Raw genomic sequence first — 25,163 nt, forward strand, 5'->3', positions numbered from 1 at the left:
GTGAGAAGTTCTCACTGCATCCTTTCAGAGTTATTTGTTCCCTTGTTGATGCTATTCACTTTGTGCACCCAGTTAATGTGATGTCTACTGGACTTCATGTAAAGTGACTCTTCTCCCTTTGTAATTAGTTAATATTTTGTGGAGAGTGACAAAGATGGCCTTAACATTCCCTTCAGCTTCACCAAACTTGACTTTGAGTCAAGTTTGGCTCTTCCTATCTATGAGCCCCTGACCACCCCATTTTTAGACCATTTACTTCAAAAAAAACTTGTAGTTGGAAATATTTCTCGGCTCTTTTGAAATGTAAATCTTTAAAAAAGCTTTTTAAGGTTTCACCACCCAGAAATGTCTTTCTTAGGGAAGGGAGAGTCATTCCTCTGAAGTGTAATCATCAAGAAAGAAATCTTGACATTTGCAACAATGTGGGTGGGACCGGAGGTAATTATGCTAAGCGAAATAAGCCAGTCAGAGAAGGACAGATATATGATTTCACTCATATGTGGAATTTGAGAAAGTTGACAGATGAACATAAGGGAAGGGAAGGAAACATAAGGTAAACACAGAGAGGGAGGAAAACCGTAAGATACAAATACAGAGAACACACTGAGGGTTGATGGGGTGGGGTGGGGGGTGGGTTAAATGGGTGATGGGTATTAAGGAGGGTACTTGTGGGGATGAGCACGGAGTATCCTATGTAAGTGATGAATCACTAGGTTCTGGAAAACAAAGGCAGAAGGCAATGGCAGATAAAATTAAATTTCCTTATAGCCTGCAGCCCACTGATGATAACTTGAGGCTGGCAGAGTAAAACATTTCTCCAGGAACTCCCTACTGTCTTAATGTGAATGCTTTGCTGGAGAGGAAAACAACCTTAGCTTGACAATAACTAGGCCTCTAAGGATCCTGGGAGTCTTCTTTAACATATGAAAATCTCCCTGGAAACTTCCCCTGGACTTTACCTCCCCCAGCCCCATAGTATATAACCAGTCTCTCCTCATGGTCCAGGGGCAGCTCTCCCTGACCATGGGTTCTGTGCTTTAATAAAATCATCTTTTATGTGTGTGTGTGTGTGTGTGTGTGTGTGCCAGAAATGTCTCAAGAATTCTTTCTTGGCAGTTGGTTCTGGATTCCCCCCCACCATTCCAAAACCCCATCAGGTTCTACTCCTGAAGCCAAGACTACACTGAATGTTAACTAACTAGAGAATCAAATAAGTAAGTAAGTCAATCAATCAATCAATCAATAAAATAGAAAATAAAATAAAATACAACAAAAACAAAAAAAGAAAAGTAGCACCTCTATTTCTTAGATTCTATGGGAAGGTAGGAGGCTGACTTCAGGGGGCACCTACCTCCAAGTTTTAAAACTATCGCCTATCACGAAGACCTGAAAAGGTTTAGTTTCCATCTGGGTACAGCTGTTTAGCAGACGCACATGGTGTAGGACCCCTCCTTCACCCCAGCTCTGCAAAACCCTGTGTGCAATAAGCCCGCTGACCCAATCAAAGGCGAGACGCAGAGACTCTAACACAAAGTTTTTTGTTTTTATTTATTTATTTTTGAGACAGAGAGAGACAGAGCATGAACAGGGGAGGGTCAGAGAGAGAGGGAGACACAGAATCCGAAACAGGCTCCAGGCTCCGAGCTGTCAGCACGGAGCCCGACTCGGGGCTCGAATTCACGGACCGTGAGATCATGACCTGAGCCGAAGTTGGATGCTTAACCCACTGAGCCACCCAGGCTCCCCAAACAAACAAGGTTTTAATCGACATTCTGGCAAGAGCGTTTCTGATGGAAAGGCACACTAGGGGGCAGTCACAGCGGACAATTTATCTCCTAGGGAGAAGTTCCGCCCCTGGTTCCTCATTGACTGAGTACTACAGAGGTTACAGCCTTACTAGAAGTTGCCCGTGCCCTTGTAAGGCAAAGGTTGTCTGATTGGAACAGATGTACATTCTTTGAGGTGACCCAGAGACTTCAGTTCTTTAGCACCTGCTGGTTGCAAAGCCTGGGAAAATAGGTTGTAAAATTACTAACTAAGCAGCACAGGTTTTATTTCGTCTTTCTGAAATGAATCATCTCCCTTATTCCTCACAATCCTACTCTTTTTCTCAGTAGATTTTAGCTCAGGTTGAGTTCTGGACTATCTCCCTGATGGCAATAACCCTGAATAAAGTCTTTTCCAGTGTTGATATTGTTGAGTGCAATTGTTGCTTTGGCGGGAAGGAGGTGCTTTTAGATTTTGTAAGTGCCCCATTCTTCATAAGAACTTCAATCTGTTCATTTTTGTATTTGTTTCTTGGTGGACTCTCATTTTCATGTTTTGTTCAATTTGTATTCTCTATCTTGGGGGTATTTCTTTGTCCAGACCTAGTCATAAAAGTTAGCTTTGAGGTGACATTTGTATCCTTGATCACCATGATCCTTTTCTGGTTTGCAATGTTGTTTGTTTTATGGTAATAGCATCAACAGAATACCAGTGACCGTTTTTTTCTAATGTTTGAACTGACCTTTATGTTCTAGTCTGATTCATAAATACTAATAAAATAATTAACCAAATAAAACGATATATTTTTTCTTTGTTCAAACAATTTGCTTTTCTTTGTGCCTTCTAAAATGTTACTTTATTTTCTGAGCCCTCATCTACAACTTGAGCTCTATGTGCAAGAGTTTTTCCTTATTTGGATTCCTATCATATCCCTATTATTTAAAGCAATGTCTGATACACAATAGATGCTCAATAAATATTGGTTGAATAACAATTGATAGGTACTGTGGAGAAAAGTTGCATGTCACTTATGAGGAATTAACTTAGGGGGATATGATGTTGTCCCTTAATTTAACTAATACATCTTTAAATGTGTGACAAATGAACTGAGATCTAAGTGAGTAGAAATGGGTAGAAGAAGAGGGAAGCTTCCATGAAGTCCCAGATAAAACACCAATAGGAAAAAAAAAACTTTTGGATTTATAAGCATGTTATGCTTTTTAAAAATGCAAAGGTAGTGTTACTGGACCCAAGAAAGGATAAACGGGATGTGAAATATGCTGGAAAATAAGCGGTGTCTTATATGTCGCACATTTTCACTTTCATTTCAACAGCAATTGGAAGCCAATAAAAAGCTTGAGTTAGCAGAATAACCAGGTCAGTTTCGAGATTTAGTACCATTACCCCGGCTACCACATGGGAAAAGGAAAATGAAGAAGTGTTCCAGTTATGAATTAATTTAGGCGACTGTTGGGCAACAGATGATGGGCTGGTATGAAAGCTTTGGAGATGCAGTGAATTGAAATATAAACATTAATAGGATTTATTATGAACAGTAAAAATTTAACTTTCTTGAAAGAGAGGTGTACTATTTTAAATTGTGCTTAGGTTTTGAGAATGTACTTGTTTCATTTACTCCTTCAACCATCACTTTACTTCAAGAATTTTCATCTCAGATTCACACCTTCCTCCCCCAGCAATACACACCCAGCAAACAGTTCTGCTCGTGGGTTACCTGCCGAGTATTTCTATTTATTCCTACTAAATTGACTACAAATGGTAGATGAGGAACAAAGCCAATGTTAAGGGTAAAACCAGGTTTCTGTTTTTATACACTTAGTTGGATGGTGTTTACATTTGGAAGACTGAGGAGAGCTATATTTTGAGGGAAAGATGATAAATTATAGACATATTCAGAGGCAAACCATAAGAGGCTCTTAATGGAGAACAAACTGAGGGCTAATGGAGGGAGGTGTGTGGGGAATGGGCTACGTGATGGGTATTAAGGAAGGCACTTGTTGTGATGAGCACTGGGTGCTGTATGTAAGCGACGAATCACTAAATTCTGCTCCTGAAACCAATACTACACTAAATGTTAACTAACTAGAATTTAAATAAAAGTTTGAGGAAAAGAGATACAATTCAGATGTTAAAATGGAGTCCACGGTTAGATAATATGGAACTCAAAGAAAGTATCACTGTTGAATATGTAAATTTAGGATCCCTTAGAGTAGACGTTGATCCCTAATGTATAAAGGATCCCTCCTCCCAGGGAGGAGTAAGAAGAGAGAAGATGAAAGGCCTAAAACTATAGGAAGACTAACAAATCTGGCAGAGACATAAATTGAAAAGAGCAGAGAAATCAGGGGAATATGATGTCACAAAAATTCTTGGAAGACAGTATTTAAAGAAGGAACGAATAGACAAGAAATGTTACATTCTGCTTGAGGTGACTTGTGAGATGTTAACTGAAGCAGTTTCACTGGGTATGGAAATACAGATTGGCATGATTTGATGAGAGCCGCTTTTGCAGAATGGTAGATAAAATCAAATGTGACCAGGCTGAGATGCTGGGAGGACATATTTTCTTTAATTTAAAGAAGGCTCCTGAAACAAGGAAGAGACACCCTAGCTTAGGTGTATATCTGAAAAAGATGGAACATAGAAATGGAAATAAGCTGATCTTGATAATACAAAGTATCAGATTGCTGGGCTGCCATAACAAAGTGCCACAAATTGCGGGGCTTAAAACAAGAGAATTTTATTGTCTCATAGATGGGGAGACTAAAAGTCCAAGATCAAGGTGTCTACAGGGTCCATGCTCTCCCAGACTGCTCTAGAGGAGAATCCTCTCTTGCCACTTCTGGCTTCTCTTGGTAGCTGGTTATCCTTGGCATTCCTTGTGTTATAGATATATCACTTCAGTCACATGGCCACTTTTTCTCCATGTGTCTTCACATAATCTTCCTTTTGTGAGTGTTCATCACTAAATCCAAATTTTCCCTTCTTATAAGGACACCAGTCTTAGAGAGATCTGGGCTGATCCTAATGATTTCATTTTGTATTACATTTTTCATGGCTCTATTTATAAATGAGGTCACATTCTGAGATGCTGAAGGTTAGGACTTCCACTTGGCGATGTAATTAAAGCCATAACAGAGAGGAAATAAAATTTTATTAAAACTACACATGACTAAAGTTTATAAATATTACTACTACCATATGGAATAGAATTCACTGTTTTTCATAATATGTATAAATAACTATTAAATAACCGAACAAAATTATTATGATCTACAGCTGAAAAGAAGTTGTGTGATTATTGACTGATAAATATTTGATCTTGTAATGTCTGGCAGATTCTGGGAATTTTGGGGTGGGTGGGGGAGAGCTTCCATTTAAGCAAACAATTTGATTAAAATGTGTTATAGAATTCACGAGCCCACGAAAGGTATTATGACTTATCTGTAAATCTTCAAAACAGGGGATAGAGGAGATTGATTATGCATTTGCTTATTGTCCAGTGAGTGTGGAAGCAGGTTTGTAATAGTGTCCACACATCACTTCTTCCCGTCCAGGTCCAAGGACCCCCTCTGCCTTCTTTATTGCTAAGTGTGTCTTTCCTGGCTAGTTTCACTCCTCATGAGAAAAAGTTAGCAATGCTGTTATTATTCACACTATCATGGCTCTTAAAAATGTGCTTTCAAACACATTTTTAAACAAACAAACAAAAAATTGAAACAACATGCATCTGCTTGAGTTTGCACATGTCTAGCACTGTCTACTTCATTCTGATTTCATCATCATGCCATATTCTTCATAAATATTCTTTTCCAGTGATTCTCTCAAAGGTTGGCGTTGTGGTGCATTGACGATCACAAATGTGAATCTAATCTAAGATATGCATAAAATATGGGCAATAATGTTTTAGATGTATTAAATTCATCATTCGCAATTTTATACCGTAAAGGTAAAGCAACAATCTTCCAATCATGTCTTTGTTGATTTGTTGAAACCTTGATCCCTGCTTATCCAGAGAAAATTTTAGGGCAGTCACATTCATGAATTTAGACATGAGATATTAAAAATAAATATCAGAATAAATCAATTTGGAATAAATACAATATAGCATTAGGACCGATTTAAATTTTATCTAGGAATACAGAGTAGTTATTTAATATTAGAAAACTTGTGTCATTAACCACGTTGAAAGATTAAGGAAGAACATCAAAACAAATGCAGGAAACAAAAAACAGGAGAAAATTCAAAGTCCCTTTCTATAAAAACATTTTTTTTTTTTTTTTTAGGAAACAGGAAGAGAAAAGATCTGCCTTCACTTATAAAAGTGCATTAAAAAAAACACTGAGATAAAACACTGGTAAGGTGGAAATGTTAGAAGCATTTTCTTTAACATGTGAAACACACCAAAAATGTTCACTGTCAATATTGTCCTGGCAGTCCTACACATTTTAATTAGACAAGAATTAAGTAACAGTTATAAGATAAGAAAAAATAAAAGTGCTGTTTTACAATATTTAAAAGAATCCACCAATTGTTAGAAATTGGACGTTTTCAGAATGTATGTTGAACAGAAGAATAGCCAAAACAGTTACATTTCCATATATAAAGTAACTATTTTAAAAAGTAATAAAATCATACAATTGCAATAACATAAACATCAGATACATTCAATATGGGCACATATAATAAATAACATTCACGACTCATTAGAAAAATTACAGATCACTCAAGAAGACCAACACAATACAAAACATATAAATAAATAGAAAAATAACACCATAAATACACACAACACTTCTCAAATTGACCTAGAGATCCTGTGAAATTACAAGATTCTTCTAAAATGTTACAGAAAAGCAAAGGTACAGGCCATGTGAAGAGTAGAAAAATAAGTTGAAGGAAATTATTTTAACAACTATCAAGATGTATTATCAGGCTAAAGCAGTAGAGTGTTGAAAATTAACTTACACAGAAGGAGAGAAAACCAGCTACAAAGATCATTGTACCTGTATTGTAATTCCACTATAGAAACCTGAATTTAGTGCATTTGCATCCTGCAAATCCATTTTCTGTCTGTGTAGCATCTAGCTGTCGCCGCACCAACATGATCGAGGTAAGCACACTTTTCATTTCCTCTCACAGGAAACCTACGATAAAGGGGTTAAACACTATGTGTTAAAAATTCCTGTGACTTGGGGGCCCTTGGGTGGCTCAGTCTGCTGAGTGTCCAACTCTTGATTTCAGCTCAGGTCATGATCCCAGGGTCGTGGGATAAAGCCCTGCATCTGGCTCTGCACTGAGCATAGAGTCTGCTTAAGATTCTCTCTCTCGGGGCACCTGGGTGGCTCAGTCGGTTAAGTGTCCGACTTCCATTCAGGTCATGATCTTGCAGTTCATGGATTCAAGCCTATGTTGGGCACTGTGCTGACAGCTGGGAGCCTGGAGCCTGCTTTGGATTCTGTGTCCCACCCCCCCCACCTCCAACCTCTTGCCCCACCCCCCCCACTCCCTGCTTCTCCCCCACATGCACTCTCTCTCTCTCTCTCTCTCCTTCAAAATAAATAAACATTGGGGAAAAAAAAGATTCTCTCTCTTCCCCCCCCCTCTGTTATTCTCCCCCACTTATGCTCTCTCTAAAATATAAATAAAAAACAGTTTTTCTAAAAACTCCCATGATTTCTTCTTGCCCAATGACCCTTTTTAAAAAATATGTGTCCAGAGTCCTAAAAAAATGTGGTGTGGCACAGACTTCTCTTGCTAAGGGGAAGATATCTGTACCAAATTGGACCGTAACAGTCTCTCTTCCAAGAGTTTATACCTGTTTGGGGCACCTGGGTGGCGCAGTCGGTTAAGCGTCCGACTTCAGCCAGGTCACGATCTCGCGGTCTGTGAGTTCGAGCCCCGCGTCAGGCTCTGGGCTGATGGCTCGGAGCCTGGAGCCTGTTTCCGATTCTGTGTCTCCCTCTCTCTCTGCCCCTCCCCTGTTCATGCTCTGTCTCTCTCTGTCCCAAAAATAAATAAAAAACGTTGCAAAAAAAAAATTAAAAAAAAAAAAGAGTTTATACCTGTTAAACTGCCATTAACACAGTTCTATGTAATCAGTGCAACTATCAGTTTATATAAGCCAATAGTCCTTAAGCCAGGGTGATTTTGCCTTCTGTTCCCCAAACACACAGACACAAGTGACACTTGGCAACATCTGGAGACACTTTGGGTTGTCGCAATAGAGGTTGGGGAGGAATTGCCTAATAAGTAGAAGCCAGAGACACTGCTCATATCCTCAAATGCACAGGACAGTACCCCCTCCCCGCAACAAAGAATTATTCAGTCCAAAATGTCCATTGTGTTGCTGTTGGGAAATTCTAACATAAACTAAGTGGCTAAGTAGCTGGCAGTCACCATGTGAGTTGTTACACTAAGGTCACGTGTGCAGTAAATTTAGGTCTTTAGATCCAGCTTTCTATATTGCAAAATGGAAGATGTGAAGCCCAAATAAATTCAAGTTAAAATGAACAGTAAGTTGACCTTGAACTGTAAGAGATATCAGCAAACAGGGAGCATGAAGTTTGAAGAATAGATACAATTTGGAGAAGATAGGTTAAAATCAGGCAAAAGATTTTTGGCTTTTTCTTGGTCTGTGTTTATGAATCTCAAAATTCATATTTTCAAAATAACCAGCTAAGACCTTTCCTCTTAGATCCTGATTTCCAACCTCCCTTATTGACTCTTTGAACTGATCTCAATACATGATACAATTTTCCCGATCCCATTTTTCCAACACATACCGAACTCTTGGGTTTTAGAGAAATATAGCTAATGCTGAGGTTCTACAGAGGATTGTGCTATCTAAATTTAAATAATTCCCCAAAGAAAGAAACTCACCATATTTTAGACATGGTTCCATTTACCCATTGTAGTGTTTGATTTTCGGTTATCTCCAGCCCAATCCAGTGATCAGCAGTGCATTTGTATCGCCTAAGAAAATCCTTTAGAGACAAAATAAATTGGATATATTTTTTTAGTTTTTAGTACAAACTATTGTGCTCCTCTTGCTTTGCAGTTTATGGGGAGCAAGACAATAGATGTCGCCAAAAAATAGCTATGGGATTTTGAAAAATGTATTTTACCCTCTGACCCTTAGGTTTCTTATCTGTAAACAAAGATGTGAGATAAATTTTCTTAAGATCCTTTTTTGATTCCAAATTTATATTCAATATGGAAATCTATTCCTCCAGGATTTTAAAATTTTAAACTTCTGGAAAGCCAGAGTTTGCAAGTGATTTCTCACACAGCCTTTCTTAAAAAAAAAAAAAAAAAAAAAAAAAAATATATATATATATATATATATATTTATTTAAATTCAAGTTAGTTAACATACAGTGTAGTATTAGTTTCAGGGGTAGAACCCAGTGATTCATTACCTACATACAATACCCAGTGCTCATCTGAAGTGCCCTTCTTAATGCCCATCACCTGTTTTACCCATCCCCCTGACTCCCCACCCCCATCAACCCTCCGTTTGTTATTTGCATTTAAGAGTCTCTTATGGTTTACCTCCATGTTTTTATCTTATTTTTCCTTTCCTTATAAGGAAGATGTTGCACAGCCTTTCTAATCATCAGATATTTATTATAATGTTTTTCCACTTCTCAGTAATTACTAAAATATTCATTTTAGAGTTATATTTTACTTCAAATTCTCTCCCAAAATGATCACATGTGCATATGTGCACACACACACACACACACACACCCTTCGTATAGCCAATTCCTTCAGACTTTAATTCTCAAATTTTTTTCTGCCAAAAATTTCTATTTTTTTTTTAAATTTAATGTTTATTTATTTCTGAGAGAAAGGGGGGGGGGACAAGAGCAGACAGAGAGGGAGACACAGAATCTGAAGCAGACTTCAGGCTCTGAGCTGTCAGCACAGAACCCGATGTGGGGCTTGAACTCACAAACTGTGAGATCATGACCTGAGCTGAAGTTGGACACTTAACTGACTGAGCCACCCAGGTGCCCCCAAAATTTCTACTTCTGATGAGATCATTCAGTAAAAAAATATAATTTTACCCTATTTCTCCTTTTATCCTTATTCAATGTTGAAATTTCTTGCTACCTTGGAGCATTTTTACCATAGAATTATATATAGAAGGTTATTGAATCTATCGTGCCACTAAATATCTGGGAAACCATAACCTTGACATTGTATCACTCCATGTTTCAATTCTATGATAAATATAAGGGATACGGTTCACAACACTGTGGTCCATTCCCATCTATAACAGTGACACTAATAATCTTTGCATCTTAATATACCATTTTCTGCAGCATTTCATAAATTTATTTGAAAAAAATTTCTCATTGAGCTAAGCTTTGGGTTTATAAAAGAACCCGATTAATCAAACACTGCCCCTGGATTCATAGGGTTTCATTTATGTTGAAGAAATTTATGTAACTATAGAGTTAGAAAATATTTTCCTGGCTAAAGAGAAGATTATGGCTATAATAAAAACAAAGTGAAATTTTATTTTACAAGAAAGAAGTATTTGAATCCTTATGGGGCACTTGCACATCGGATGTGATCTAAGAGGTGTATCTGGAAGAGAAGAATAGAATATTCCACAATAAATACAGAGGACAAGGAAGAAGAGGACAGTTCATATTTTAGGCTTTGGGAAAAGGTTGTTTAAAGGCAGAAAAAATGCGAGAAAGGATAACTGTATTGACCACCAACAGGATATATGTCATCACATAATTGGGAAAATTGAGCGGCACCTGGGTGGCTCAGTTGGTTAAACTTCTAACTCTTGATTTCGGCTCAGGTCATGATCCTAGAGTTGTAGGATCGAGCCCAGTGATGAGCCCACGCTCAGCATGGAGCTTGCTTGAGATTCTCTCTTTCCCTGTCCCTCTGCCTCTCCTCCAATGGGCACAAGTTGTCTCTCAACAACAACAACAACAACAACAACAAAAAAGAAATAAGAAAAAGAAAAAGAAAAAGAAAAGAGAACAACAAAAGAAGAAAATTGGATGAGTTTCGGTAGTTGTGGTCTTAGTGACAGGGAACAGGGAGGTGAGTGTCCTAAAACCTATCCATGAAAAATGTTAATTATTATTTGCTCACTAAAGGAATACCAATGTGGCCTCTTGTTAAAGATGCAAGACAACTCTACATTAGTGGAAATAAATATGAGCAATATTTCATGAAACAAGCTTCATCTCATTTTAACTAAAGAAAACATTTTGTAATTTAAGTAAGCATATATAATATTCTAATTAAGCTGTTTTAAATAAACAGTCCTTTAAAATTCTTCCATAGATTATTTTTATCACTCCTTCGCAGATTGCTTTACCTCATTTTGTCACTTAAATTTTGCCCAGATCGTGTAGTACATGGTAGGCATCTATCACCTTCAAAATGTACCAGGAAATTGTAGAATCAAAGTCTCTTTTCTTGATCCAAAAAGTGCAATGATTCTTATCAGATGTTTAATGACTTCTCTTAAGTTCATACCTAATATTTTGGTATGCTTTTGACCCATGATATTCACTATTTTTTTTAAGTCTGTGCTGACAAGATTCCTGTGAGTGAAAATTCTAAAAATATTTTGCCTGATATTTCTTTGTCCCTCAAAACTTTTACGAGCACTCGTTACTTTTCCACCTTTATGCTAATTTAGACATTTTTTCCCCAGGAGGAACTGTAAAGGGAAATTTAAGAATTTCCCAGAACATTCATTGCAAAAGTCTTGCAAAATTCGGCAGTGAAACTACTGACTAAGGATGCTCTTCCTATTAAGTCGGCATCTAACTTGTTGATTTGCTGTGTCTGCTCTTAACGTACCTAGTTTTTTTTTTTTTTTTTTTTTATTCAGATTTCTCTACCTTTTGTTGCAAACAAAAGTTGAGTTTCTTCACATTGATCTGTAAATTGCCCCAGTCTGGTTTGCACCCGTTTGAATTTGAACCAATCTCAGGTAGAGGGCAGAAATACATTTTGTTCCCCACAGAAGTAAGAAAATTCTCTTTTTAACAATTTTAAATGCTGTGCTGTGCTGTTTTACATTGTAAGCCCTTTTTAATTGTACATTATTCAAGTTATATTTCTTCTTATATTGACCCTTAATTTTTTTTTTATTTGAGGATAGTTGGTATACATTGTTACATAGTTTCAGGAGTACAAGGTAGTGACTCAATAAGTTTATACATTATGCGATACTCATGACAAGTGTAGCTATTGTCTGTCACCATACAAGGTTATTACAATATCATTGGCTGTATTTCCTATGCTGTGCCTCCTATTCCTGTGACTTATTCATGCCGTAGCTGGAAGTCTGGATCTCCCAGTCTCCTTCACCCATTTTGCTCAGTCCCCCATCCTCCTCCCCTCTGGCAACCATCAGTTTGTTCTCATATTTCTACGTCTGCTTCTGCTTTTTGTTTATTCATTTATTTTTTAAATTATTTTAAATGTTTATTTATTTTGAGAGAGAGTCAGCATGAACACGGGAGAGGCAGAGACAGGGAGAAAGAGAATCCCAAAAAGGCTCCATGCCATTAGTGCAGAGCCTCATGGGGGGCTCGATCCCACGAACTGTGAGATCATGACCTGAGTTGAAATCAAGAGTCAGATGCTTAACTGACTGAACCACCCAGGCGCCCCCATTTTTTTTTTTAGATTCCACACATGAGTGAAATCATATCTTAACCATTCACTTTTTTTTTTAAGTTTATTCATTTATTTTGTGAGAGAGTGAGGAAGAACAGGGGAGGGGCAGAGAGAGAGGGAGAGAGAGAAGCTCAAGCAGGCTCCACACTGACAGTGCAGACAGAGTCCTTGGGGCTCGAACTCACCAACTGTGAGATCATGACCTAAGCCAAAATCAAGAGTCCGATACTTGACCCACTGAGCCACCCAGGCGCCCCTTGACCCCTTGGCTTTTAAAAAGACTAAACAGGAGTAGAAGCATTTGCTTATTGCATACATGATTCAGGGAAAGAGTGGATTTCACAAGTGCAGAAGTATGTAGTTTTGCAATCCTTTATTAAAATTCTTGGAGATTTCTTTCCCTCCTGGGATTTTTGCCATGTAAATCAGTATTTATTAAACAAAGATCCATAAAGCTTTTAATTTGTACCTGCCTTTGTGGTATAACAAATGCAACAATTTCAAATAAAACACAGTGTGTGTTCACTGGAAGCCCATGCTTCAATCTAAGAAAACTTTCCATCACATCTGCTGGTTGTGAGTACTCCAACGAAAGCCGCTAAGGGATCTCAGAGACAGACAGCAAAGCAAGACTGAGAAGTCAGAGGAAGGTTCCTCAAAGGGCGTAGCCTGGAGAATCCCATCCTTCGTGAAACAATTATGTCTTTGTGGAGTTTTGGCTTTTAAAAGGATCCCAGGGGCATCTGGGTGGGTCAGTTGGTGAAGTGTTGACTCTTGGTTTCGGCTCAGGTCATCATCTCGCGGTTCATGGGTTTGAGCCCCATGTCGGGCTTTGAGGTTGAAGCCTGCTTGGGATTCTCTCTCTCTCTCCCTCTCTCTCTGTCCTTACCCTGCTCATGCTCTCTCTCTCTCTCTCTTTTTCTCAATAAATAAATAACTTAAAAACAATAAAAGGATTCCAAATTTTGTGAAGTTATTCTATTTATACTCCTTAAAATATAAACACAGCTGTCAACTCTATTGCTTGATGTTAAGTCTTAACCCTATTCAAACCGAACATCAGCAGGTTTTCCAACTTTATCTCACATGGCATGTTCTAAACATCTTCTTCATAAACAGGCATGTGTGAAAAAAATTTACATTATCATATCATTTGAATGCCCCTTCTTAAGAAATTTTGTAAGAATCGTGCGTTAAATTACCATTTCTTTTGTCGTGTCAATGATAGTTAGGTCTGCACCTCGAGTGATACAGTCATGTCTACTTGAATTCCAATCCCCTTCTTCTTTAGAGAAATAATAGCATTTTTTTTGGAAGCCAATCCAATCACCTGGGCAGAAATGATGAGTACGCGGACATTGTGTAGCTGGAAATGAGACAGACACATATATCAAAGACCAGATGAAACACTATGCCACCGTATTTTGAGATCAATTGGGGAAGACAAGGTCATGAGGCAAAAGATCATGATCACGACCAGAATTGCACATCTATCACACAACAAGGTGAAAAACAAATGTCACGTTAGTTGAAAAGATAGCAGTTCAGGATTTGACAGGATGCTGATATTCCTTTCAACTCCTACCCCAGTAATGCATCAGCCTTCACGGGGCTACTAGTGTGAGTTTATCCGTGTTAAGTCACCTTTACTGTCTTGGGGCAAGTGAAATATAATGAAATTCTAGCATTATCTGGGGTAATAAAAATACTAATTTATATTAGACTGTTATAATGGAGGACACATGTTTTAACCTCTAAGGAAGCAATGAAAATAATAAAACAGAATACAAAATTAACATTATGTATGTTGACTGCTTATTGTCAACTAGGTATCGCCATCACTCTATGGCTCTGGGTTAACCATTGAAAAGACTCTACATGAGATTTTGAAGGCGGAAGTAGGGCAGAGCCATTATTCTCAGAGACGTAGCGCATAGGAACGTCCCAAGCCTTTTTTATTTTTTTGTAGTACTTTTTGCTTTATTTTATTATTTTTTTAAATATGAAATTTATTGTCAAGTTGGTTTCCATTCAACACCCAGTGCTCATCCCAACGGGTCGTCCCAAGCTTTTTAATGAGTTTGCCTTTGGTACTCTTGACAGCTAGATGTATTTTTAGACTTTCCCCAAATCTCTAGGTTCTCCAAACACATTAATGCTTTAAGCCAAAGTCATCAGTAACTATTCCTCCTCCAGCTACACAGCTTTCCAGATCATCACTCCCCGGCTCCTTCCACAGCCATGTTATCCCTAATTCTCATATTAAAGTCCTGTTCTAACATTTTCCGAGACTATTTTCTTGAAAGCACCCAGACTGAATCAGTTTTTGGTACCAAAAATGGGTCTAAAGGAACAAAACCTTAAGGATGAGTATTAATTGTCCATGTGATTCTCTTTAGAGGCATGGATTCAAACACCAGTTGTAAATGGGATGCTGGTGATATGTGAAGGTAAAACAATTAAATTATCACCTGCAGTCACCTGATGCCAAGCACCTATAGAAGTGAAAGCTTTAACACCTTTTTCTTTTTTTTTCCTTTTTCTTTTTTTTTTAAATTATAATTCCAGTTAGTTAACATACATTCGCTTCAGGTGTACAATATAGTAATTGAATACTTCCATACATCCCCCTATGCTCATCATGATACATGCACTCCTTAATCCTTACCACCTATTTAACCCATCCCCCACCTCCCTCCCCTCTGATAACCATCAGTTTATTCTCTATAATTGTCTATTGCTTGGTTTCTCTCTCTCTCTCTTTCCCATTTCTTTCCCTTTTTTTGTTTTGTTTCTTAAACACAAGATCATGACCTGAGGTGAAGTCAGACGCTTAACTGACTGAGCTAACCAGGCGTCCCAAGAAAATAAATTTTTAGATTAAAATTGTCTAAAAATTAAGAACTTCCATTCATTGGAAGACATCATACAGAAAATAAACTTAAGCTTCATAGCTAAAGAAGATTTTTACTATAGTTACAATATTTACATAGTGGAAGACATTTACAAAATATTTTTATTTACTATACTAAATAACACTATGAATCAAACAAAAACCAAAGAGGTAACTCAACAAAAATATGGACCAAGTATCTGAATATACCCATCACAAAATACTGTGGCTAAGTGAGCAATAAATATGACAAGGAGTTTAACAGTATTGGTCATCAGGAAAATGTCCATTAAAGTCACAATAAGGTATCAACACACACTTATCAGAATGGCAAAAATGGGTAAAGTTGGCAACAAAGTGTTGACCAGTATGTTAAAAAAAAACTGGCATTCTCTTACGCTTTGGGCTGGACTATCTACTATCTATGGAAATATTTGCTAAAACTGACCTATGCATATTCCATGCCTTAATCATTCTTCTCATAAGTATATCCCACACAATATCCACTAGTCACTAAAAGACTAAAAGTGTAAAGATGTTCAAAGCAGCATCATTTGCAGTAGTCAAAATGTGGCCCAACCTGAATGTCCATCAAAATAGAGTGATTGATATAGAGCATGAAATACTCTATAGCAAGGATCTGAAAAGTACAACCTGAAGCCAAAATCAGAGATGAATGTAAATGTAAACACTTTAAAATAGCCAACACAGTAAAAAATAATAGAAAAATCAAAACAATTAAAAGAGGAATAATATTTTGTGACATGTGCAAATTATACGATATTCAAATTTCCATGTCTAATTTCAGTGAAACACAGACAAGCTCAATTGTCTGTGCATCATGGGCAATGTTTTCATACCACAAATGCAGAATGGAGAACTTGCAATACCGATTGTATGGCTAACAAAACCAAATTTATTTACTCTCTGGTTCTTTGCATGAACATTTTTCCAACCCCCTTGAATGAGTCAATGAACTTTTGCTACATGTTATAACACGAAAGAATCCTACAAACATGATGTGGAACAAAGGAAACAAGATGCAGAGAATACATAAAAATTGCATGATCTTATTCATAGAAAAATGCTTAAATGGGCAAAACCAACCTATGCAACAGAAATCAAGACAGTGATTGCCATTGGTATGGGAATGTTGGATGGAATGTGAGATTATTCGGGTGAACGATTTCGTCTTCATCATTTTTGCGTCTCCCAATGCTTTATGTAGGTCATGTAATTCATAACAATCCATTCATTGATAACTCCTTACGGATCATGAATAATGGGAAAAGAGTGAGAATAATGAGAAAAGATCATGAATGAGGCAGAAAAGAAAATGATCGTTCAGTAGGAAGCCCTAAGAGAGAAAAAAATAAGTAAAGACATGAAAAAATGTAATTTACTCACCCATTAAACTAATTAGAAGAAGAAGAAGAAGGATGGTGCTGGATAATATTGTCAATAAAACGCACATTAAACGAGTTATCTTATACTTGTCCTTAATACCTGAAAAAAAGTTATATTTAGAGACAGGTAAAAGAAATACGAAATTTGTATTCATAATCATAATTAACAAACTTCTTTAGGCAATTTATTCTGATATTTCACAAGATGACACAAACATACTCTTTCTGCGTGTTATGGAGAACAACAACCTTGGTTTTTTTTTAAATGCCTTAGGATCGTTATGTTCAATCCACGTGTTACCATGCTGTGGATTTTACTGCCATAGTCCAAGGAATCAAATAGAATTGTTTAGGGTAGAATTTCTTTAGGCCTGGAGCCACCCCCAGGGCCTTCAGTATCTTTCTTCCATGGTGCAATATCAGTACATCCTAACAGTCCTTAAATATTTCTAAGAAATTCTACTTTCTAACTAATGAAAACTTTGCTTTAGAGGATAGATAGTATGTCATACATGAAAGTTCATGAAGATTTGGAATTGAGCTTTCTGCTACAAACAAGCAAAGGGAACTTGGACAATACAGGTTTTTTTGTTTTGTTTTGTTTTGTTTTGTTTTGTTTTTTTGGTCTGATAGTTCCTCCTCTGCAAAGTCAGGAGAACAGAATAAATATTCAGTGAAGAATTGTTTTTCTTTTATGAGTGCCCATTTGGGGAAAAATGGCATATAGGTTTTTTGAAATAAAACACTTGTATCTTGTATTATTTTATATGATTAGAAAGTATCCGCCCTTATTGTAAAGTTTTATTAAATTCTAAAAATTACAGGAGTTACTTTAATAGACGGGCATACTTATGGAGGGCGTTTATCGTTCCTATCTTTTCCACCTAGTGAAGAACTGTTCTGTTGTTGAATTAACTGTTTTTCCTTTGTGGATGAGTGAAAGATATTACATTTAAAGCACATATCAATTTATATAAGATATATATATATATATATATATATATATATATATATATATATATGAGATAACCAGCATCATCTTTTGGGTTAACATCCTTCTATCCATAGTTTCACATGTACAACATCTCCCACAAACACCCAATTTTAAACGAGTGCCATCATCATGTACCCACTGTTTTATATTCTAATATTTTCGGTTAACAATTGGTTCTTCTCATGTGTGGTTGACCATTAAGAATGGCCCCCCAGTGAATCATGTCCCCCTGTGCCCACCATCACTTTGCCACATTTTGCTGCTCCTGTCATCAAAAGATATACAGTGTTTCCCAACCCTTGAATATGAATTGCCTAATGCTTTGTTTTAACCAAGACGGTGGTAGAAGAGAACTGAAACTTTAGAGCCCAGGGCTTACGGGACCTTAGAATTTCTACTTTCACTGTTCTGGAGCCCAGCATAACAGAGGGGACAGGAGACATTCCTACTGAATGTATCCATATTCCTAAACCATAGAACCACAGGCAATACAAGGATTGTCTTAAACCACGAAAATTTGGGGTGGTTGTTCATTCAGAGCAATGGCTAAATTTATACGTAAGTAAAAGAATAATTTGACATTATAATTTTATTTATTTATTTTATGGGATTTTTTTTAAAGGTTTATTTGTTTTTGAGAGAGGGAGACAGCACAGGCAGGGGAGGGGCAGAGAGAGAGGGAGACAGAATCCCAAGCAGGCTCCAGGCTCTGAGCTGTCAGCACAGAGCCCAACACGGGGCTCGAACTCACAAACCGGAGATCGAGATCTGGGCTGAAGTTAGACACTTAACTGAGCCACCCAGGCGCCCCTTTTAACAGCATAATTTTAATGGCTGATAATACTTTCATGTAGTTATGCTGTTTAAAAAAATAAAAGTCTTCCGATGGGTATTTAGGCTGCCCTACCCTTTTTAGTTTTAACCAGAACTAGCATGAGCATAGTTTAAATATCTCACATACTTGTCTAAATACCTTAAGAAAAAAAATTCAACAATAAACAAATTGGCGTATATCAATTAGATGTTCTTCCACAAGTACTGCAGTAATCTACACCATCATGAGTAACATATGAAGATATTGGTACTCATAGAAATTCATAATAAAGTATTTTTTTTAAGTACTGTAAGGAGGGAGAGGGACTGCAACAAAGAGAAAACTAGCATTGTTTCTGAGCCACCAAAGTGTTATTATTTCAACTCTGTGAGAAAGATAATGGGGAATTATGTCTAACTTTGTGGATTTCTGCCAAATTTCTGAAAAGTCTGGTCGTTAGCTGTGCATTTCTTCTGAGCATCCGCAATTTCAAAAGCTCTGCAGTCAGCAAGGACTGTAGTATCTACAATGCATCACTTTTGAACCAGCATTGTGTTTGGTTTTTTGTTCATTCTTTGCCAAATATTTAGTAATCGCCTACGATGTGCTAGTTTCCATAAATTTAATAGTCCACACCAGACATGCAAAATCTCTGCCCTCCTAGAACTTATATTTGGTGAAACAGACCCAGTAAACTGATGAAACCGAATTTAAAAGTTACAAGTTGCAACAAGTGTGGGAAGGCAATAAACGGGATGCTCTGATTGATAAAAGGGAAAATGACAGGGAAAGGTAGCCAGGAGCGCCATTCTGTGGAAATGACATTAACACCTAGACAGAGAACATGAACAGCGGCCATTTATGTGAAATAAACCAGAAATCGCCTTTTAAGCAAAGAGACCAGCAAATGCCTTGAATCAGGAAAACCTGAAAAGAATGTGGCAAAGTAACACGTGTGATAGAGCCCGAAATAGCAGAGGATCGCAACTAGGTAGAAGGAAAATGATGCTCAGCTTTGAAACCCCTGCGAAAGAGCTTGAGTTTCTTCAAGGTGTAACAGGAAGCCACTGAATTGTTTTAGGTAGGTGTTTGGCGTTGGCCACCTTTATGTTTTTAAAGTTCCCTATGACCCGTGAGCGGAGAGACTATTTAGGGAGCTATAACTCCGACAAATCAAGTTACGGTGATCTCTTAAACAGGGGTGGCAGCTGTGGAGATAGAAGCAAAAATAGAACCCTTGGAGGCCACCAGTATCCTTGATAGAGTGGTTTCAGAGTCATACAGAAGAATGTTAGACTGCTGGAAGTAAGGAAGCAAAATCAGCAGGTGGATTCCAAAAACTTGTGCTGTGGGAATTAGAGGAAGCGAAGAGGTAGGTAGTCAGAATGAGATGAGCGGTTATTGTAGGATTAAAAAAAAAAAAAAAAAAAAAAAAAAAGATGCACCACTTCAAGTTTCCATGCATTTGGGGATGGTTAACATGGAAGGGATAGGTTGTCAACGCAGGCAGGAGGGAGAGGCAATAATCAAATTAAAAAGAATTCTCAGGGTGCCTGGGTAGCTCCGCCGGTTAAGCATCCAACTTCTGCTCAGGTCATGATCCCACCATTCATGGGTCGGGGGGCTCTGCTGACAGCTCAGAGCCTGAAGCCTGCTTCAGGGTCTGTGTCTCCCTCTCTCTCTGCCTCTCCCCCACTCACACTGTCTCTCTGTCTCTCAAAAATAAACAAATAAACATAAAAAAAAAAAAAAAGAGTTCTCGCAGAGGGCAGAGGGGTTGTGGTCTGAAGTACAAATGGAGAGATTTCTAGGTAAGAGAAATGACCCTACATCCAGTGCGGCAAAAGTCCAAAAGGGAAGAAACAAAATGCACATCTGTCTTTTCAACCTTTTGGTTCCGCATATGCCGTAATTCAGAACTTGAGTCCACGTTCTTTCTAATGGGGTTGTAATTGCCTTGCAAGTGTCACCTTATGCATTTCCCTGTTTCCCTATTAGTTTTCTTTAAGTGTCAGGTGTCAAGAAAAGAAGACGTTTTCTCCTTTTTCTCCGTCATCAACTAAGTCAACATGTCACCATGCCATTCTGTTTGGGAATTGGCAGAGTGGACCAAAGGGCCTCAGGTTCAAGATCTTGATCAAAGGTTTCTGGCGTATAAATTTATTTTCTTACCTATTGTGGGCCTATTATCTCCTTATCCATTAAGTGACACTATCTTTCTTTTTGGCTTTAATTAAAGAATATATATGTTGATATGTTTTCAGAAGGTCAGGCTTATCGTAGGAAGTAACTAAAAGAAAGCTTGTGGTGTTTTTTTTTCTCATGTTATAGCTCTCCCATCTTTCCATATTTTATTTATCTTGTGGTGTGTGTGAAGACTATTTACCTCAATATTAAGTGGAATTTTTATGTAAAAAAAATTTTTTTAACGTTTATTTATTTTTGAGACAGAGAGAGACAGCATGTGAACAGGGGAGGGGCAGAGAGAGAGGGAGACAGAGAATCCGAAACAGCCTCCAGGCTCTGAGCTGTCAGCACAGAGCCCGATGCAGGGCTCGAACTCACAGACCGTGAGATCATGACCTGAGCCGAAGTCAGACACTCAACCGACCGAGCCACCCAGGCACCCCTAAGTGGAATTTTTAAAATGTAATTTATTATTTTAAGTGGGTAGCCAGGCTCTTTGGAATCCTTGCCTCCAGAATGATTGCCGGAAGAAACGCGAAGCTGCTTGAAATCAATGACCCTTCATTAAAAAAAAAAAAAATCTAGCTTTTTAAGTGGCTGAATCTAAGAATCATGGAGGAGTTTTAAAAAGAGGAAATGCCTCTGAAGCCAACACAAAGAAAGAAGGGCACGTGCCTCCTGATACTATTAGAAATGCTAATTTGCATTATGACACAAGAGTCCTTTCCAGGGCAGAGTTGGTAGACGATGTAACTTTGTGGTGCATGTGACAACCGTCAGATCCCGTGGGCAGACCATATCAGCCTCAATAAAGATGTTGGTGCCATGAATGTGGCAAAGAAACAGTGTGACTTTTGTTATAGGCGTAGCACAGAATTAGCAGGACTAAAATCAAAAGGCTAATCACTGTTGGGATCTATCTGGTCACAAATAATCATAGAAAAGGAGTGACTCAAGACTCTTGATGCTTCTATGTTGCTTAAAAGCTGGGAAACTTCACATAACCCTGGAAGTACCTCCCTCCCTCCTCCCCCCACCCCCAACTTTCTCAATACCACCAACTGGCAAAGATTAAATGTCCTGCCAGCTCAGCGGGATGGAGACTTGGAGTGGCATTTCGTTTGATGTAAGGCACTAATGAATTGGACATTTATTGCACTTCTGAACATGCAGGTACATGTTTAAACATGCTACCTGTTTATTCTCTAATTAATCTATCCATTTCCTGAGCCCTAAAATCTAATTTTCTACGTTCAATTTAAATAGCTTTCATTTTATAAGTTCCTTCTCTCTCAAATTATCCAAAAAACAAACAAACAAACAAAACCCTGAAAATGTTTCCTTCCTGCTATGAATTTAGTATTGAGAGATGAATTTCAAAGAAATTGCTCAGCCCTCATAATCTGTTCAACAAAGGAATGTAAGAAACAGATAACATCCCAGGGTAACTCGGCAAAAACCTATTTAATTAATAAATGTAACTAAAATAGTTTTACACTCATCCCTATTGTAATCTAAACAGCTAAGGATTCCAATTACTTTCCCCACAGAAAAGTTTCACGGACTCAAGTAATTAGTTTCAGTTTCTGAGCCTGATCTTCAAGCTGTCTTCCGCAGCACATATACTAAAATCATCTCTAATATTCTCCAAGGAGAGATAAGAGGAAAGATCTAGGGTGACCAATAAATTTAAAACCAAATAAAATTCCCTTTTCCCTAGTTGATAGCTATAGAAAAAATCATAAATTACCAACAAGTGGAATGAATAAAATAAAAGAAAAATGAAAAAATAAAATATTTAAAAATAAATTGTCCAATGCACTAAATTTAACAAGGGCATTTTGAAGTTCAAATTATGCATCTATATAGGTTAAATATAATATATATAATATTATTTAGTAAATTACAGAATATACATAATATTTTGTACATATACATAATATATAAAAGATACATAATATATAATATACATAATATATAAATTATATATATTTATATACATATACATAATATACATAATATATAAAATTTATTTATACATAAAATGTGTAAATTCACACTGTTTGAGATGTAAGATAGAAATTAACACTGATTGGATGAGTGGCTAGAAAGCTTTCTGTAAAACTTTTGGTTCCGATATTTTCATGTGATCAGCTAATATTTGATCCCATTGTCCCCAACCCTCTTTGATCTAACCTTAGACAAAATGATGACATTGTCAAAAAAAGAGGAATAAAGTATTTACGCATTCTAATATGAACTGCAGCACTCTTGATTGCTGCATAAGCTAGTAGGTTGAAAGACATTAAATGGCAAGTGTTCAAAACCCACCATCATCTCGAAACCATCCATTGTTGTATTTACTGCATTTTCGTGTCATTGCCTCTCTTCTTCACCTTTTTTATGACCCCTGTTGAAATAACTTTGAAAGATTTTTCTGCTAGATTTAGACTTTAGATCTTACATAGTCCAAACTTGCTATTTAGTGCATCCAAAGCTCCCAAGTGGTTTTCTAGTTCTCGTTTTTTTAAGGTACATTTTCTTTTCTTATCTTGTGTAAGGTTGCCAGAGACATCTTCAAGGATATCCGAGCACTAGCAATTGGTTCAATGAGAGCGGGAGAGGAGGCTACTTTCTGCTCTTAAGCACCCCCAGAGTCCAATTTATCTTGACTCCACTCACTGTTAAAACACGAGAAAAATTGGCCAGACTTTTCCTATTGTGTCTGCATTCTGCGTGTTGAATGTGGACATGGATCAAATTTAACATTTTCTCCAGTAGTGGTTTTATTAAATACTTAGTAAAAATGAAATTAAATCTTGAACAGGTTTAAGCTGTGGTTAATCCCTCGCCACTATCAGTTCAGATAAGATAAGTGGATCTCCCTTTAAGAAGTCAAAACAGTCCATGGCAAATCTGAATTTTGTCATCACAATTTTCATTTTATGGAGACGTTAGCCCAAAAAAGGATTTTTCTGCCTTGATGGGGAAAAAAGCAACAAAATCCACTTCGTGCCTTTGAAGGCTTTGTTTAACACTGCATGTCAGAATTTTCATAAATAACCTTCGTTCTGAACAATTGTGAATGTCCTTACCTTGTTTCTTTTCGTCAGTTCCTTGATTGCTGCCAGCAGTCTGGGTAACTACAGGGGAGCTTTGTGTCATCTCGTCCAAAACCTCTCTTCAAAGTTTTAAATTTAGTGTAAAAATGTTATTATTTGTTTATTTATTTTCTTTTTATAGCAGCTTCACACTACGGTTACTCTACTTTGGAAAAACAAAATGAAAGTTAACAGCGCATCTATGATTGAGTCAAACTGTTGTCTTCTCACCACAATATCTTCCTGTAAAATGAAAAAAAAAAAAAAAACATTACTAGAGAAGGAGGAAGTTAACTAAATGGTAAAGAAGTAACAAACTCATAGATTCTGACTTTCTCAACAGGGGAGCCCCATCGAAACTTTCGAACAAAAAAATATTCCAGAGGCTATTTTTCAATTGTTTCAAGAGCAGCACCTAACTAGCATCCTTCCAGGGCCATGGGAGATAAGAATATTAATTGATTAAAAGGCACACTTTAAGTCATTCTGTCTCGATGATCCTGTGTTTAGAAAGACTGTCTTAAAGGTGATGAAATTAAAGATAAGAAAGCTGTGTTTTAAATGGGTTACTGAAACGAGAACAAAAACTGTTTTCTCTCTCAGTGGCAATCATAGCCACAGGCACACCTACACCACCCCCCACCCCCCCCACCACACACACAACATACACACACTGAACAAAAGAAAAAGAGGCAAATAAAGTTAAAAGGCGCTCAGAACGTTATCATCAAAATTGAAGATGATAATGCTATTATGCTAATATTAGGGTAGCAGGAAACAGTTTCCTTCTCAAAACTGTCCTCAGCAGAAAATTTTCAAACGATTTCATATTCTCTTTCAGTAAATACGTTAACAAACTACAGAGAAATAGCTGACTTCCTACAAGCTGTTTCAGGATTAACACCACGTTCGTTCTGACAGGTACACTGTGAAAAGAAAAGGGATTGAGAACAGAGAAGAAGTAGAGTACAAAGAAATGAAAAGGGGAAAAAAATGTGAAGAGAATAATCCTGTTTAACACAGGATTAAACTCTTCTGGATGGGCTTAAATATATAGCTCTGGTCCTGTCTATCAGCTCTCAAAACAAAATTATGCAAGATGAAATGCAGGTAACAAAAGGGTTCCTTCCCTTTTGGGACAGAAAGAAGACTGAAAGTTTGGGAAGAATTGAACATATTCTATCTATCTCGTCACCAAAATATTCTACCCTTAGGACTATTAGAAATACATATAGAAGGGAATATAGGGACTGCACTATGATGGCTGGTGAAATTTAGGTTTTGTTCCTGAAGAGCGACAGTCAAGATA

At 37.3% G+C, this 25,163-nt stretch overlaps 1 protein-coding gene across 3 annotated transcripts; it reads right to left on the reverse strand.

Moving 5' to 3' along the window:
* Positions 1-2,000: 2,000 nt before the first annotated feature.
* On the reverse strand, positions 2,001-24,522 carry CLEC2B (C-type lectin domain family 2 member B). Of its 3 annotated transcripts, XM_049625070.1 has the most exons (6): positions 23,849-24,520; positions 16,760-16,858; positions 13,662-13,825; positions 8,671-8,774; positions 6,795-6,935; positions 2,001-4,898 (listed from the first exon to the last, which is right to left on the reverse strand). In XM_049625070.1, exons 1-5 carry the CDS (start codon positions 23,916-23,918, stop codon positions 6,827-6,829), a joined length of 546 nt encoding a protein of 181 aa, XP_049481027.1. In that variant the 5' UTR covers positions 23,919-24,520; the 3' UTR covers positions 2,001-4,898; positions 6,795-6,826. The 3 variants fall into 3 exon arrangements, with proteins under 3 accessions (XP_049481027.1, XP_049481026.1, XP_049481028.1); XM_049625069.1 differs by having other exon boundaries at positions 2,001-6,935; XM_049625071.1 differs by lacking the exon at positions 16,760-16,858 and having other exon boundaries at positions 2,001-6,935; positions 23,849-24,522.
* Positions 24,523-25,163: the final 641 nt, after the last annotated feature.

This window comes from Panthera uncia, chromosome B4 (assembly GCF_023721935.1).
Source record: "Panthera uncia isolate 11264 chromosome B4, Puncia_PCG_1.0, whole genome shotgun sequence".
Classification (NCBI taxonomy): domain Eukaryota; kingdom Metazoa; phylum Chordata; class Mammalia; order Carnivora; family Felidae; genus Panthera; species Panthera uncia.

Coding starts and splice junctions, on each gene's coding strand:
- CLEC2B (XM_049625070.1), bottom strand. CDS start 23,918: ATGACACAAAGCTCCCCTGTAGTTACCCAGACTGCTGGCAGCAATCAA. Junction 13,826..16,759: donor TCTTCTAATTAGTTTAATGG/GTGAGTAAATTA, acceptor TCTCATTTCCAG/CTACACAATGTCCGCGTACT. Junction 8,775..13,661: donor TTGACACGACAAAAGAAATG/GTAATTTAACGC, acceptor TTGTCTCTAAAG/GATTTTCTTAGGCGATACAA.